Source organism: Sus scrofa, chromosome 14, assembly GCF_000003025.6.
Source record: "Sus scrofa isolate TJ Tabasco breed Duroc chromosome 14, Sscrofa11.1, whole genome shotgun sequence".
Taxonomy (NCBI): domain Eukaryota; kingdom Metazoa; phylum Chordata; class Mammalia; order Artiodactyla; family Suidae; genus Sus; species Sus scrofa.
In genome coordinates this window covers 135,283,937-135,298,845 of record NC_010456.5, presented here as the reverse complement: position 1 = coordinate 135,298,845, position 14,909 = coordinate 135,283,937, and the positions used below count along the sequence as shown (strand labels likewise).

The 14,909-nt window shown below is 47.9% G+C and overlaps 1 protein-coding gene across 10 annotated transcripts in view; it reads right to left on the bottom strand.

Moving 5' to 3' along the window:
- FANK1 (fibronectin type III and ankyrin repeat domains 1) overlaps positions 1 to 14,909 on the bottom strand; it is a 112,188-nt gene that overhangs the window by 10,762 nt on the left and 86,517 nt on the right. For 9 of the 10 annotated variants that reach the window (XM_021072601.1, XM_021072603.1, XM_021072604.1 and 6 more), the window contains 7 exons: positions 10,877 to 10,958; positions 9,782 to 9,856; positions 8,709 to 8,774; positions 3,903 to 4,068; positions 886 to 1,029; positions 231 to 308; positions 97 to 141 (listed from right to left, as the gene is read on the bottom strand). In XM_021072601.1, coding sequence (XP_020928260.1) covers positions 97 to 141; positions 231 to 308; positions 886 to 1,029; positions 3,903 to 4,068; positions 8,709 to 8,774; positions 9,782 to 9,856; positions 10,877 to 10,958 — 656 coding nt within the window. The remainder of the gene's footprint in view (positions 1 to 96; positions 142 to 230; positions 309 to 885; positions 1,030 to 3,902; positions 4,069 to 8,708; positions 8,775 to 9,781; positions 9,857 to 10,876; positions 10,959 to 14,909) is intronic. The other variant, XM_021072605.1, reaches the window with a different exon arrangement.

The following is a 14,909-nucleotide window of genomic DNA, read 5'->3' as shown; positions in this document are numbered from 1 at the left end:
ATAAACAAAAACAGGTGCACGTAATCCAAGGTTTGGGGTTAACTGGGTTTAAGTGCTACAAAATTAGCCTCGAAAGGACAGAAAGAATGTCCCAACCTGTCTGTCAAAAACTCTGGCCATTTCTAGGACGCCTTTGCCGAACTGAAAGAGAAAATGACAGAAATTCTCTTGCATCTTTGTTCCTTCCTCCCCGCCCGGGAAAACCTTTACATGAAGGTTGAGCCATATACCTCGTTTTTCACACTCGCATCTGCCCCTTTGTCAAGAAGTAGCTGGACTAGCTCTTCGTGATTATTCAGCACGGCCACCTAAAAAGCACACAATGGAGCAGGGGTCGGGAGCAGTGACTGGGCTCCTCACCCTCTCCCTGCAGAGGGCACAGGTGGCAGGAAGGGGGTGTCTGGGGCATGGGTCTAGGAAGTCCACCCGCAGCATCCTCAAAAGCCAGGGAGCTGGCCAGGGCCGCTGTGGTTCTGCGCAAGCAGGTATGTGTGCCTCGCTCCACAGCAACGGCAGCCGCAAGGAGGATGGAAAGGAAAGCTGCCTTTCTCCACTGTCACGTGGTATGACAAGTGCTAGGCCAGACCAGGACAGACAGGAGTCCGTTCTTTGTTTTAACAGATCTGTTTTGATTCCAAAATGGCCCTGGGGACAGGGTTGGTAATCCTTAAACAAGTAGGTGTAAAAAGAAAAATAAAGGTACGACAGATACAGTGACAAAAGAAAAAGATGCCATGGTGACAATGCCATGCCGTAATTCACAGGCCAATAGAGAAGCCATAGGCAATGAAAACCCAGCGCCCTTATGTGGCTGAACTCGCAAGGAATGCTGCCCTTGACGCCACGTGTAAAGCCAGGCCGCCCTGTGGAGCAAGGCCGACATACCATGAGAGGTGTCTTCCCATCTTTATCTTTCACGTTCACATCTGCGCCTGCGTCAATCAGCAGAGAGGCGACCTTCTGGTTCCCTGAGACCGCAGAGACCCTCAGGAGCGGGGTCCACCCCGAGCCAGTGTCCACAGCGTCCACCTGGCGGACCACAGGGAGAGCAGCTCTTAGCCCACTCTCTTTCCCTTAAAATCATGCATCAGAAACTTAGGAAGGAAGTCCACTTGTCCGAATTCCCCTGGCTGGATGGTGCCGAGTTCCTTCGCGTTTACGCAGTGCGAAGCTGTGTTTGGACCACATTAGAGGATGCAGAGAGGCCCCAGGACCCTCTCCCCTCCCACTGGCATCTTCATTTACATTTTGTCCAAAGGGGAAAAAAGATGGGAGAGAAAAATGAAATACAACCACCTTCTCCTCGGTTCCCTGCGAGCCCCGCCTTGCGTCCCATGCCTAAATTTCCTCACCTGTTTTTCAGAGTTTCTGCTGCTCACTTTTCTCTTTTTCAGCCTCCCCCATAGCACATGGCACAAGGATCAAATCTGAGCTGGAGCTGTGACCTACGCCACAGCTGTGCCAACACCGGCTCCTTTAAACCCACTGGGCCAGGCCAGGGACCAAACCAGTGCTTCTGCAGAGACAAGCTGGATCATTAACCCACTGCACCACAGCAACAGCTCCCAGCTGCTGCCTTTTAAGTATCTTTGTAAGCAGCTTTGAAATCCCTTGGGAACAAGATGCTAATAGCCACACCCACCCTGCTACTGACCAGTATGAATAAATTTTAAGCAGGAGAATTACAGGTAAATACAAAGCAACTAGATCTCTTACAGGAAACCCAATCTGAAAAGTGAGGTAACCTACTGCCTTCCCCAAAACACAGTGTGCCTGGTAATAAGATGGGCCATTTCCCAATAATCTTCCCCACATGAAAATCCCTCGACTTCGTGCTCTTAAAGACATATTTTAGATAAGATGTAAAGGCTGCCGCCTCCAGTTTTAATGAAGAACTCATCCATCCATGAGCAGTGGTACTCAAGTAAACATACACACACATCTAATTCTGTTACAGAAGAATTACTCAGAGACCCCCACAGCTGTCATGAAACACCAGACCAGGATAACCAACAAGGCAAGGGCCGTAGCATCTCTCAGGCGGTTTGTCCCTATGAGATCATCCACCGCCACACCATTAAGACTCGCAGCTCCTCCTCATGCAAATGACAACCTCTGCGCAGCAAGCTCCATTAGTACCAATTAAATAATCGCCTCATATTACAGGGTGCTTCATGTGGTTTTCAGACACAGTCATGTACCCTTTCTCTTCTGGTCCTGAGGGTTAAACAGGGGTGACTGTTTTCTGATTTACAAATGACTCGACCACAATTCATAGAAATCGAATGCCTTTCCTGAGGACACATGGCTCATTAAATGCAGACAGGGTTCCCTGCTCAAGGAAGCCATTCTCAGTATAGATCCTTCGTTTCTAGAAGAGGGTGGCAGTGCCCCCCTACAACCACTTTGCTCCCAGATCCATCCTACGGTCTTCCAGAGCATCAGGTCAACCATCTGCCAAGAAAACAAAGGGACTCAGGCTGGTGTCACCCCGCCTGCCAGCCACCCAGAAATCCTACTAGACACCTTCATGTAGCTCCAATGCCACAGAAGAAGATGGAATTTACCCCAAATGAGTGTGTTCACAACTGAAGCCCAGAGAGCCAACACTTCCCAAATTCCAGTTGATGACGGGGACATGCCCTTCTTTCAGCCAAGGTCAACCTTCATTTTCACCTACAGAATTCCACTGGGTCCACAGCATGAGCAGAATTCATCATGAACCAAACAAGGGGAGTGTGGCTGTCAGGACCACACAAGGCAGGTGTGGGCCAGCCCTAACCACACTGGCACACATCCTTCTGATCTTTTGTGCCTGTTTCTAAAACAAAGAAAACAAGAAGCATAATGGAAGAGAATTTCCTTAATGACTGAGGTTTTTCCTTCCAAGGCCCCTCTTCTCGGCCCTCTGAGCAGCAGCAGGAACCCATGAAATTCTGTAACCAAAGCCTTGCTTTCTCTTAATCACACTTCAGAGACAAACTATAACAAATCTACAAACACCATCCAAGAGACGTAACTCTTCTCCATTTGAGTTTATTTTCCAGGTCATCAATTTAATTTCTCATACTCTACACCATCTGGCAGTCACAATCAGGATAGCATTCTGTTCATCATTCCTTATTTCCATGCCTTGAAACTTTTGTTTAACTTCTTTGAAGTCTTGAACTAAAGTTTTCAAAGTTATCAGCAATTACTATAATTGATCTAATCCTACTTGCCCAACCTCAAGTATCTACAGAAGTCCAAATAACTCTACTTCAACTTGCTAGGTCAGATGTGTACTTTCTGATGACCTGAAATCAGACACGTCTGATGGAACCAAAAGTAGACCAACATGCCTGCTTCAAGGCCAAGTCACTAGAGCTGGAATGCTCTATTCTCGATACAGTGTTTGCTCTTTGGAAATTTTTGAAATGACTAATCATTAAAGCAAACTAAGATTGAAAATAATCTAACTCTTTTTAAAAGCAGCACTGTGGCTGCAAGAGTTGTGAACTTCTTCGTGTATCCAGCACCTAAGAAAATATCTGGTGTGTGGTAGAGGCACATCAAGCTTGGTTGGCGGATTGAAAGAAGAGATAAAAGAGAGAATGAACACAGTAATAAAGCAGAAGCAGCATCAGGTCCGGCTAAGGATTCAGCACTGTTTCTTTCTCTCTATACAAGATGAACCTCCATGATAATCTGACGCCTCACCATCTTAACAATCCTATAGAGATCTTTTTCCCCAAGGCTTCAGGAACCTTCTTCTCAGAAGTCAGATAACTTTCTCCAGCATTTCTAGGGTTCCCTAAACCTAATCAAAGACATCCACCAAAGGCGCTGCTTCTCCTAACCCCTAGGGAACTGCATTTAGGTTCTTAACTATACGTGCATAGTTAATAAGGAAGATCCCATACCTCACAGCCGTCCTTTATCATCCACTCAATCACATTGCAGTGGCCTCCATCTGCAGCCCAGTGCAGAGCCGTGCAGCCTCCTAGGTCTCTAGTGTCCCAAGAGGCACCATGTCTTCGGAGATATTTCACAACATCTAGGTGTCCCGCATAGCATGCAAGCATTAGACTGCAACACATGGAAGAAGCAGGATTTGGCCTTAAGTGTGATCACCCAGACCCACATTTACCCTCCTTGGCTTAAACCTGAGAGAAAAATCCTAATTTAGGCAGAAAAGCCATAATTCCTAACTTGAGTGGAAAAGCCGTGAAAATGTGTCTATCAGCTGATAGCTAGATAAATTATGGTATATCCATACAGTGGAATATAATTTGACCGTGAAAAAGAAATGCTGTACTGATACATGTTACAACACAGATGAACCTTAAAGCATTATAAAGGAAGCCAGACACAAAAGGCCCCATATTATATGATTTCATTTATATGGAATGTCAAAAAATAAACAAATCCATAGAGACAGAACTAGCAGATTAGTGGTTGCCAGGGCTGGGGGCAGAGGAAGTAGGGAGTGACTGCTGAAGAATATAGGGCTTCTTCCTGGGTTAATGAAAATCTTCTGCAATCATATAGTACTGGTGGTTACAAAACTTTGTTAGTATACTTTTAAATGCTGAATATGTTTTTTTTTCTTTTGGCATATGAAAATTCCCAGGCTAGTGGTTGAATCGGAGTCACAGCTGCCAGCTATGCCATGGCCACAGCAACACCAAATCCGAGCCATATCTGCAGCCTACATCGCAGCTCATGGCAACATCAGATTCTTAACCCACTGAGCAAGGCCAGGGATCAAAGCTGTGTCCTCATAGATACTAGCAGTTGGGTTCATTTCTGCTAGGCCACAACAAGAACTCCCCAAATGGGACATTTAAAAGAGTGAATTTTGGAGTTCCCATCATGGCGCAGTGGTTAATGAATCTGACTAGGAACCATGAGGTTGCGGGTTCGATCCCTGGCCTTGCTCAGTGGGTTAAGGATCTGGCATTGCCATGAGCTGTGGCATAGGTTGCAGACGTGGCTCGGATCCCACGTTGCTGTGTCTGTGGCGTAGGCCAGTGGCTACAGCTCCGATTCGACCCTAGCCTGGGAACCTCCATATGCCACAGGTGCGGCCCTAGAAAAAGCAAAAAGACAAAAAAAAAGAATGAATTTTATGGTATATGAATTATAACTCCAAAAGATGAGTTATCACTCTAACAGTAAAATACTGGATTTTAAAAACGTCTCCCAGTCCATGATGATATTACGAAAAGGAGGAAAATGTTCATTGGACAGTATTATTAACTGGTAAACCAATTCCTTACTCTACGTATTGGTACTTAAGGAAAATAAACATCTATGTTGTCTTTATAGAACGAAATGTCGTCCATCCCCAGCTGCTGAGGGAAAGCTTTTGCTAACAGAAGACTGCCAGGTAACACATATAGAAGGAATCATGCAATTAGAAAAATCATTGTGGCAAGTCCCAGTCATTGTTTGAGGCAAGGATCATAGCGGATGCTAAAATTATTGAACAAAAGGTTAATGAAGAACAGGATATTTAGGAGTTCCTGTTGTGACTCAATGGTAGCAAACCTGATTAGCCTCCATGAGGACGCAGGTTCGATTCCTGGCCTTGCTTAGTAGGTTAAGGATCTGGCGTTGCCATGAGCTGTGGCATAGACGGCAGCCTCAGCTCAGATCCCGCATTGCTGTGGCTGTGGTGTAGACCAGCGGCTATAAGTCCAATTCAACCCCAGCCTGGGAATTTCCATAAGCTGAGGGTGTGGCCCTGAAAAGAAAAGAATGGGGTGTTCACACTATGATTTATTAACCCACAGATTAGTTTCTAATTGCAATGGGAAGCTATACCTTTACAAAGAGAAGATTCAGCTGTTACACTCAAGCTAATTGATCAAACCTAGAATCACCAACTGTGGGGCTCCCTGCATCACAGGCCTGATGCATGAAGACTCAAAAGTCACACCACCAGCTCTGACGTGTTCTTACTAAAAACGTTAACCTGAATCCAATCAAGCCTTTAAAGCTAATTTTTTTTCTCTTAATGATTTTTATGTTTTTCATTATGGTTGGTTTACAGTGTTCTTTCAATTTCTTTAAAGCTAATTTTAACTTTATTGGGACTAAAGGGATGAGGGAACGAGTCAAATGGCTCCCTCACGCCTGGGAGACACTAGGGTGTTCCTGTAAGCCGATGGGTCAGGTGTCCTCAAAAAGTCACTGCTGCAAGAAAAAAAATTTTAATTAAACCAAAAAAAGCAAGAGCTAGAAAACCAGCCTACACACACTCACTCACGCAGGTTTTCACTTTTTGTCTACTGATGGGAAGTTTAATATTGGGAAATTTCCTCATCGAGCCATCCTTCCCCTCCTGCTTGATTCTCTTACTTGAGATGGAAGAGATTCCTGAGTCTGCACATCCAGACATACAAATCGTTTGCTTTCTGTCAGATTTTAGCAATAAGGTTATCCCTGTAACTGGCCAGCTTCCGCTCTGCTCTGGAAAAGTTCAAGGTTATTTTCAGTACCTAGAATATCTGAACAAGCTCTTCCGTCCAAGAGACAAACCTCAGGACCCATATTGGAGGTAATCTTTCAGTAAATGTTCCAATCTCCTGTATGAATACCTGCTACTTCAGGTTTTCTGCTTCTTGGGTTGATTTTGATGGTTTAAATTTTCTTCCCCAAAGTACCCATTTCAATGATGTGATCAAATCTATTTTAGATGCAGGGAGTTCCCAGCGCGTCGGCAGTGGAAACGAATCCAACTAGGAACCATGAGGTGGCGGGTTCAATCCCTGGCCTCGCTCAGTGGGTTAAGGATCTGGCGTTGCCAGGAGCTGAGGTGTAGGTCAGCAACTGTAGCTCCGATTGGACCCCTAGCCTGAGAACCTCCACATGCCGCTACTGTGGCCCTAAAAAGCAAAAAAATAAAATTAAAATAAAAAATTTAAAAATGCATTAAAAAATCTATTTTAGATGCAAATGTACCGTTTCCTTTTCCTGTTTAGATTTGCTCTATCCTCTTTGGAAACCTTTTAGGTTTCTCATTTTTTTCTGTCTTCTGAGATTTGTAAGAAATTGGTCCATTTTACTGAACAGTCTTTAAGATGCAGCTCTTCTAGTTCTCAACAATCTTTATCTTTTAATTAATCAATTTCTCCTTTTCTTTTTCCCACCTCTCCAGTTTTTCCTTTTTTTTCATTTTTTTTAATTGGAGTATAGTTAATTTACAATGCTGGGTTAGTTTCGAGTGTACAGCAAAATGACTCCCATACATATTCTTTTTCAGATTATACATATATACTCCTTTTCAGATTCTTTTCCGTTATAGGTCATTACGAGCTACTGAGGTACAGCAGAAATGATCACAGTATAAATCAACTACCCTTTAAGGAAAGACATTTTTAAAAAGATACGGAGTACAGTTCCCTGCGCTGTATAGGAGGGCTTTGTTTTCCTTTTTAAAACGGCACTATTATTTTTCAAACTTTTTGAGTTGATGGCTTGGTTCCAGAATTACCTGAGAGGTTTTTTTAAAAAAAAAAAAAAAAAAAAAAAAAAAAAAAAACTTTTTGAATGTGTAAGTAATTTTTAAATGTTATTAAAATCTATTGCTGTGCAATGTCCAGAGGCAACGCACCTACTCACAGCTTTTAGAGGCAGATGTCCACCTCGTGGCCAACCACCCATGACCGGTGTTTCGAGGCTGCCCCTTATGTCCCAGCTGGCCATGGGGGTGTGAACCTTTGAGCTGCAACTATCACGTGGCTATGAGCTCCCTGAGCAAAGGCTTTGCATTTTGTTCGCTGTTCCACCCCAGGGCCAAGCACAGAGCTTGGCACATGCCAGTCATTCAACAGCCACTGGTTGATTGGAATTCATTACTAGGTGAGCGAGTATTTTTAAGTCTAAGACATCCTCTCGTTGTAGTGAGACTCAGCTGCCCAGCCCCAGGCCATTTCTGTAAACTTCTCCTGCAGTGCTCTCAGCCCTCCCACCTCAGGGAAGTTCTTGGCTCTACCCTTGGGATTGCTGTCTGCTTCTTTGGAAACAGCCAAGACGTTGAGTTCACAGAGGAAAGACAGGCAAAGTGCACTATAAGGATCGGGGTACACAGGGACTGGCAACCAAGGGGGGACTCGCCCCCCGCCGCCCCTGCACGCCGCACACGGCTGGGGATAACGGGTTTAATAATGATCACTGGGAGTTCCCGTCGTGGCGCAGTGGTTAACGAATCCGACTAGGAACCATGAGGTTGCGGGTTCGGTCCCTGCCCTTGCTCAGTGGGTTAACGATCCGGCGTTGCCGTGAGCTGTGGTGTAGGTTGCAGACACGGCTCGGATCCTGCGTTGCTGTGGCTCTGGTGTAGGCTGGCGGCTACAGCTCCGATTCGACCCCTAGCCTGGGAACCTCCATATGCCACGGGAGCGGCCCAAAGAAATAGCAAAAAGACAAAAAAAAAAAAAAATAATGATCACTGACTGGGACCTAGGTGTGCCCTGCTGGCCCCCAGCTGGGAAGCAGAGCATTAGAATGGGTAACCTCCAGACTCCCTACTGAAAGCAAGGGCGTGTCAACAGATGAATAAACCGGCTTCTGCAGTCACCACCACCGTTCCTTTGGAACCTGCTCACCTCTCGGTACCATCCAAAGAAATGAGAAACTGTCTGAGTCAAATCAAACCCCCTCTGGGCAAAGCCTGGCGACACGAGCATGGGAGCAGATGCCAGGGCGCGGTGCACACCCACCTGTCCTTGCCGCTCCCGCTCCTCAGAGTCACATCTGTGCCGTGGGAAACGAGGATCTTCACGAGCCTACACAAGACAAACGCCAAGCGCTGGGTGAGCACCTGCGAAGCGCAGAGAACCTACAAGGGCCTGGCAGGAAACGGATGGCACTGCGTTTGAGGCAGAGCCGGGCAACACTCCTCCAGACCTTCTGAGGCAACCGGCTTTAAAGACGGGGGCCTGCTGAGCCAGGAAGCCGCCTCGCCGCACCAAGAAAACAGGTTTTTACCCTCTCCGTGAGCTACTCACTGAAAACAAAACCCAAAGATGTATATAGTTTGTCTTTTTAGGGCCGCACCCAAGGCACATGGAGGTTCCCAGGCCAGAGGTCCAATCGGAGCTGCTGCTGCCAGCCTACGCCAGAGCCACAGCAACGCGGGATCCGAGCCGCATCCTTGACCTACACCACAGCTCATGGCAACACCGGATCTCAACCCACTGAGCGAGGCCAGGCCTCAAACCCACAACCTCATGGTTCCCAGTCAGATTCGTTTCTGCTGCGCCATGATGGGAACTCCATGAAATATATTTTCAAACCATAGCATTTAACGAAAATTCGTTTCTCTTTCTTTCGAAATGGCATTGTAGTACTTAAAATATAAATATAATGGGAAGATAGGCTATTTGTATTTACGCTTGTCTCTGTGTAGGGGTAAGGGAGGGTGTCCGTGAAAATCATAGCGGAGAAATCTGTCAGCGAAGTTTGTTTTCCAGAAGGAATATCCCTCCTCTTTCCTTTTTTAAAGAAATTCAAATTCCAGTGAACTGTTTTCCCAGCACATATAGAATACTTGGCAAAATGTCCTTCAAATGGCTACCTTGGTTCCTTCCTGTATGATTAAATGTTTTTACATCCCCTCCTGCCTTTGTGTGGCTTGATGATAAAAGCAGCTGGGTTTCTGTTCAGCCCCTGCATGGCAAAGTTTTGGGAAAAGAGAACAGGGCCTGGGCTCCCCCACGGCCGTTTCTCTCCCATCCCTGCCCGAGACCAGAGCTCAACCCCTCACGAAAGAGCAAGGCAAGACCAGCCGTACCTGGTGTATCCTCTCTGAGCAGCGACCATCAGAGCGGTAAAGCCAAACTTATTGGGAACATCGACCTTCACGTTGCTTGGAGAAAGAACACGGAGGAGAGATTAAGGCGTCTGCAAGGCTCCCTGCGGACTCGCCGTGGCGTCTCTTGCAGGGAGCAGGTGGCTAACATCATGGCTCATTTTCTCAAAAGCTCCAGTTCCTTCTGGGCCATTACATTTTCATTGTCTTCAACAGCCCTGCCTCATTTTTTAAAGGATTCAAACGTCACAAGGACATTGCTGTAATTTCACTTAAAATGGGCATTTCCGGCAACTCAAAACCCTTACACCACATGACAAAATCCTTGGGGACGAGCACCGAAGCCCCTTCAGCTATCGGGGGACACGGTGCCCTTGCTGCAGGCTCTTGGCTCCACCACCACCGGCCTGGAGCGATGGAGACCCCGGGCCCCCAACTCACCCACTGGCCGAAAGGCACTGCTGCGCGAAGAAAGCCAGGCTCTTACCTATCAGCTTCAAAGCTGGGGCTTTTCGTGGGAACCTTGTCCTCTCCCACGGACAGAGCCTCCAGGCACGGAGGACTTGTCTCGGAAGGCAGGTCAAACTACCAACTACTGAGTCAAAAGGAATCTGGACAGTACGGTCCCCTCTTCACTGGGAGGCAGGGTCACACAGCCCATCTGCAGCAACTGTATCGCCTCCAGGGTATCATCAGCCTTTTGAATTACAAACAGCTGATGTCGGGATGCCTTCATTTCATCAGGAGTTGGACCGACCCCGGCGTGAGCGGGGAGGTAAAATCTGCCTAAAGGCATATAAGCAAGAGACCCGAGGCCTTTCTGGCAAGAAAATACGACGCCCAGACTTACAACTTCCATTTTCAGTTGTCATTACTTAATGACAAAAATAGTTACCCAGGGCTTCATAAGACCATCTTCATGAACCACGCTCAGCTCCAACACCAGTCACCTGAGATCAGTTTTGGAGCCAGTTTCAAGCCACGGGCCGTTTTAGGAAAATAAAGCTGCATGAAAAGCACTAGCTGAGCCTGAACTTTTTTTTCTTTCTAAGTTTTTAAAAGGCAGAGTCTTCTCACCCTCCTTGAAGTATTCGAACCAGCAAATCTTCGTCATTCACACTGACGGCTCTGTGAAAGTGCTCGCTGCTTATGGGCTCTCCTGAAGAAACGAGACGGAAAAAAAGCAGTCACCCAAAACGTAAAGGGAGGAGAGTCATTCCAGCTCCAGTCCGCCTGAGGCCTCCAGTGGAAGCTCACGTCCACCTCCCAGAAGGCGCTTAGCTGTTCCGAGGGGTTTCTCTCACGTTACATGTTCCCTCTCCTCCTCGGAGAGAAACAGACCTTGTTTTCACATATTAAGAGAAGAGTATTTGGATGGTCCGAACGGCTTGGGACATTTTCAAGTTATCAAAGTACTGCTTGCGTGGATGTTATTTTGACATTTGAAAATAAGCCTTTCAGATTTCCTCAGACTTAATAAATGTCTCTTACGAGCAAGGAAAAGCTCCCCCATTGTCACGATGCACTGGTTGCCTTTGCCAAGGAGTCACTAAACTATGCGCACAACAAACAGAATGAGACGGGTGGCTTTGACCCTGGAAATCAGCCTCTCAGCCCTTCCCAGGGGCACAACACGCATGTTGGCCTTGGCTCCTCCAAGCTCTGGGGGCAGAGGGCTCATACCCAGAAAGGGGGAACGACGGGCTGCGGGGGGGGAGCCTGATGATAAGGGGCAGCCTGCCAAGTGGAGCGCAGGGAAGACGCCTGAGAAAGAAGCAAGGGACAGTGGCCAGAGCCGCAGCCCTCTGCGGGGGGCCGGGGGAGACATCCTTAAGGCTTCACGGAAGAGAATGGGGCAGAAGTTCAAAAACAAACGAGCGCTGTGAGACGAAAAGGCCAAGTAAAAGAAGCCCATCCATCGAGCCATTTACTTCCTGCTTCGGATGTTTCATCCTGACTTTTTCTCTTTTTTTTGATGATTAAGTTGAGATGAAAGAAGACAAGCGAAGCATTGGACGGGTCCCTGCCCGGCTACTCGTGAAGGTAACAGAGTGGCAGCGCGGCCCTTGTCCCCGACAGCCCACGCCCTCCTCTGCCTGGGCCCAGCCCCGTCCCAATGCCAGGACACTGAGTGGGTGACCCCTGATTCCAGTCGCGTCTCAAAGGGCTCGTTCATTCACTCAGCAAATGTGTGTGAAGGGACTTCCATGCCCAGTCCCGACACTGCGGGTCCCCGAGGGAACACGACACATGTGCTCCTCGCCCGGCCCTTCCACAGCGGGCCCCACATTCAGCGGTCACTGTTCTCAACCCCACAAGAAAACGTCCACCCCCGCCCCAGGCTCCCAGCACACTGCTCAACCTCCCTCTTACACGCGGACCTACAGGGGTCCCCGGCCACCTCTGCCAGCTGGGAAGTCAAATCCCTCCTCCTGCTCCTTAGGCTGAGCAAACTCTCCCTGAGTCAGTTCCCAAGCGCAGGAGCCTCTTTCTCCTGGTTTCCTGGGAGGATTTTTAGCTGCACTAAGAACAAGCTACAGAATGAAGGGATCCCTATCAGAGTGACCCTTAGCTGATACCCTTCTTCTGTTCTGGTAAAAATAAACTTAAGCCAAGCTCAAATTGCTTTGCAATAACAATTCTGTCTGCTGGAGCTTGCCCATCTCCTAAAGATGTCTTAGCTACATTATACTTCCTTTTCATCATTCCATGCATAGTTTTAGACCAAAAGCCTCCAATAAGAGTCACGATAAACCATCAGAGGGCAAGTCCCACCGCCCTCGCTGGCCTGCCAGGGGAGGCCACGTCTAGCCCCATGGCTCCACAAGGGAGGGGACAGTTTGACCCCCGCCCCACAGAGAGGACACTTGGTAAAATCTGGGGACATTTTTGGGTGTCACAGCTTAAGGGTACTACTGGAAACTAGGGCTGAAGGCCAGGAGGCCACAAAACATCCCAGATGCAGGGCAGTCCCATGACCTGAATTAATCAGCCCCAGACACCAACAGTGCAGAGGCCAAGGACACAGAGCACGGGGGTCACTCAGACCTAAAGTGACCTGTACCTTAGTGGGCCAACTAAACCCATGCAAATTCCCTCCCTGTCATTTCTCAAAGAGGAGGGTGGGGTGGTGGCAAAGGCTGTTATCTCACCAAACGGTCCCCCACTTCCATGGCTCTCAAACATCGGTGGTCACTAAAAACATCAACATAAGTGATCTGCACAGAATCGTCTAGAACACAGGGACACTCATGCTACTGCTGCTGCATTTCAAACATTTAAAACATGGTATCCTAACTAGGTCCCAGCAACTAAGCCGTATCTAGGACTCCACATGACACTTTTTTTTTTTTTTCTTTTTAGGGCCGCACCTGTGGCATCTGGAAGTTCCCAGCCTAGGGGTTGACACAGAGCTACAGCTGCCGCTCTACACCACAGCCACAGCCACAGCCACGCCAGATCCAAGCCACGTCCATGACCTACGCTGCAGCTTGTGGCAATGCCAGATCCTTAAACCGAGCGAGGCCGGGGATCAAACCCGCATCCTCACAGACACTATGTTGGGTTCTTAACCCGCTCAGCCACAACAAGAATTCCCACACGATGCTTTTATTCATTGCTCCTTCTGTCCACAAGACAGGGCCAGAGAGGCTGGTGCGTTGTCCAAGGTCACCAGAGCAGGAGTGGGCAACATCAGAGGTCAAAGGGAGGTCTCCCCTAAGGTCACACTCCTGCCTTTGGAGTCTCAATAGATGTTGAGGTAGCTGATCAACTCACTCCATGCTTACATTCTTATTAAATTTTCAATACAAGCGGACATCTTAAATAAGCAAACATGAACCTCAACCTCCGCCAAGTGTGAAGTCAAAGAGGAGGCTTGAAGCCCAGAAAGCTTGGAAAAGTGCTAACTTCTGGGGATTTGAAGGGAAGGTCCAAAGGCACACCACGCCCTGACCGCCTGCAATCCCACGTCACCCTCTCACCTGCCCAGAGGGCTCCCTGGCAGGGGCACCTCCTAGTCCATCCTACCCAGGAAGCTCTGCGGCACAAAGTATCAGAAAATGAAACGAGTTCATTTCGTGCTTGGGGCTTGGGGAGCGTGCAGAGCCAAGACCTGGGCATCTTGATACTGGGGACAATTCAAATTAACGTATTGCCTATCCCAGCTTCTGTGAGAGGTTATCAGCGCTGTCACGTGTTTCTGAGGCTGAAGGGCCAGCTCCCCAGAGAGAAGGAAAGCAACACAATTGTTCATCACTCCTTGTTGGCTGAGCCTCAGCTGAAGGAAGCAGTAACTATCAACAGGGCATGAAAGCTCTTTCTCAGCATTAACTCATCAGCCCTCCCAGACCACTGCCAGGAAGGCAAGAGGGTACCAAGGGTTTCCACCAGACCAGACAGGGGGCAACGGAGGCCCAGAAAGGTCTCGCAGGTCACAAGGGTTTGACAGGGAAACAGAAAAGAAATGAAAAGGCTCTTGTTCACAGGGCAGAGCCATTCTCTCTACCCCACTGCAGGCAAGGCCACGGAGAACAGAGGAAGTGCTGGGGGGAGAAGAATGTTCCAGTTCTCTGGCCATGAAATCCTCCAAGGCATCGTGGGCCTGGCCCAAGAGATGGCCATCGATGGGTACGTGTGATGATGGAACAGCAAAGAGGCAGGCCTTGCCTCCGCGGGTTTGTTTTTCTAATGTTTACCCCGAGTGCTGCAATTATAAATACTGAACTGGAGTTCCCGTTGTGGCTCAGCAGTTAACACACCCGACTAGTATCCATGAGGATGCAGGTTCAGTCCCTGGCCTCGCTCAGTGGGTTTAGGATCTGGTGTTACGATGAACTGTGGCGTGGGTCGCAGACGCAGCTGCGTGGATCCCGCGTTACTGTGGCTGTGGTGTAGGCCATCAGCTACAGCTCCGATTCAACTCCTAGCCTGGGAACCTCCATACGCTACAGGTGCAGCCCTAAAATAAAAAAATACTGAACTAAATTGACAACTTTCTAGAGACTTACGGCCTACCAAAACTGAATCAAGAAGAAATAGATCAACCGAACAGACCGATCACTAGAAATGAAATTAAATATGTCATAAAAACACTCCCTACAAATAAAAG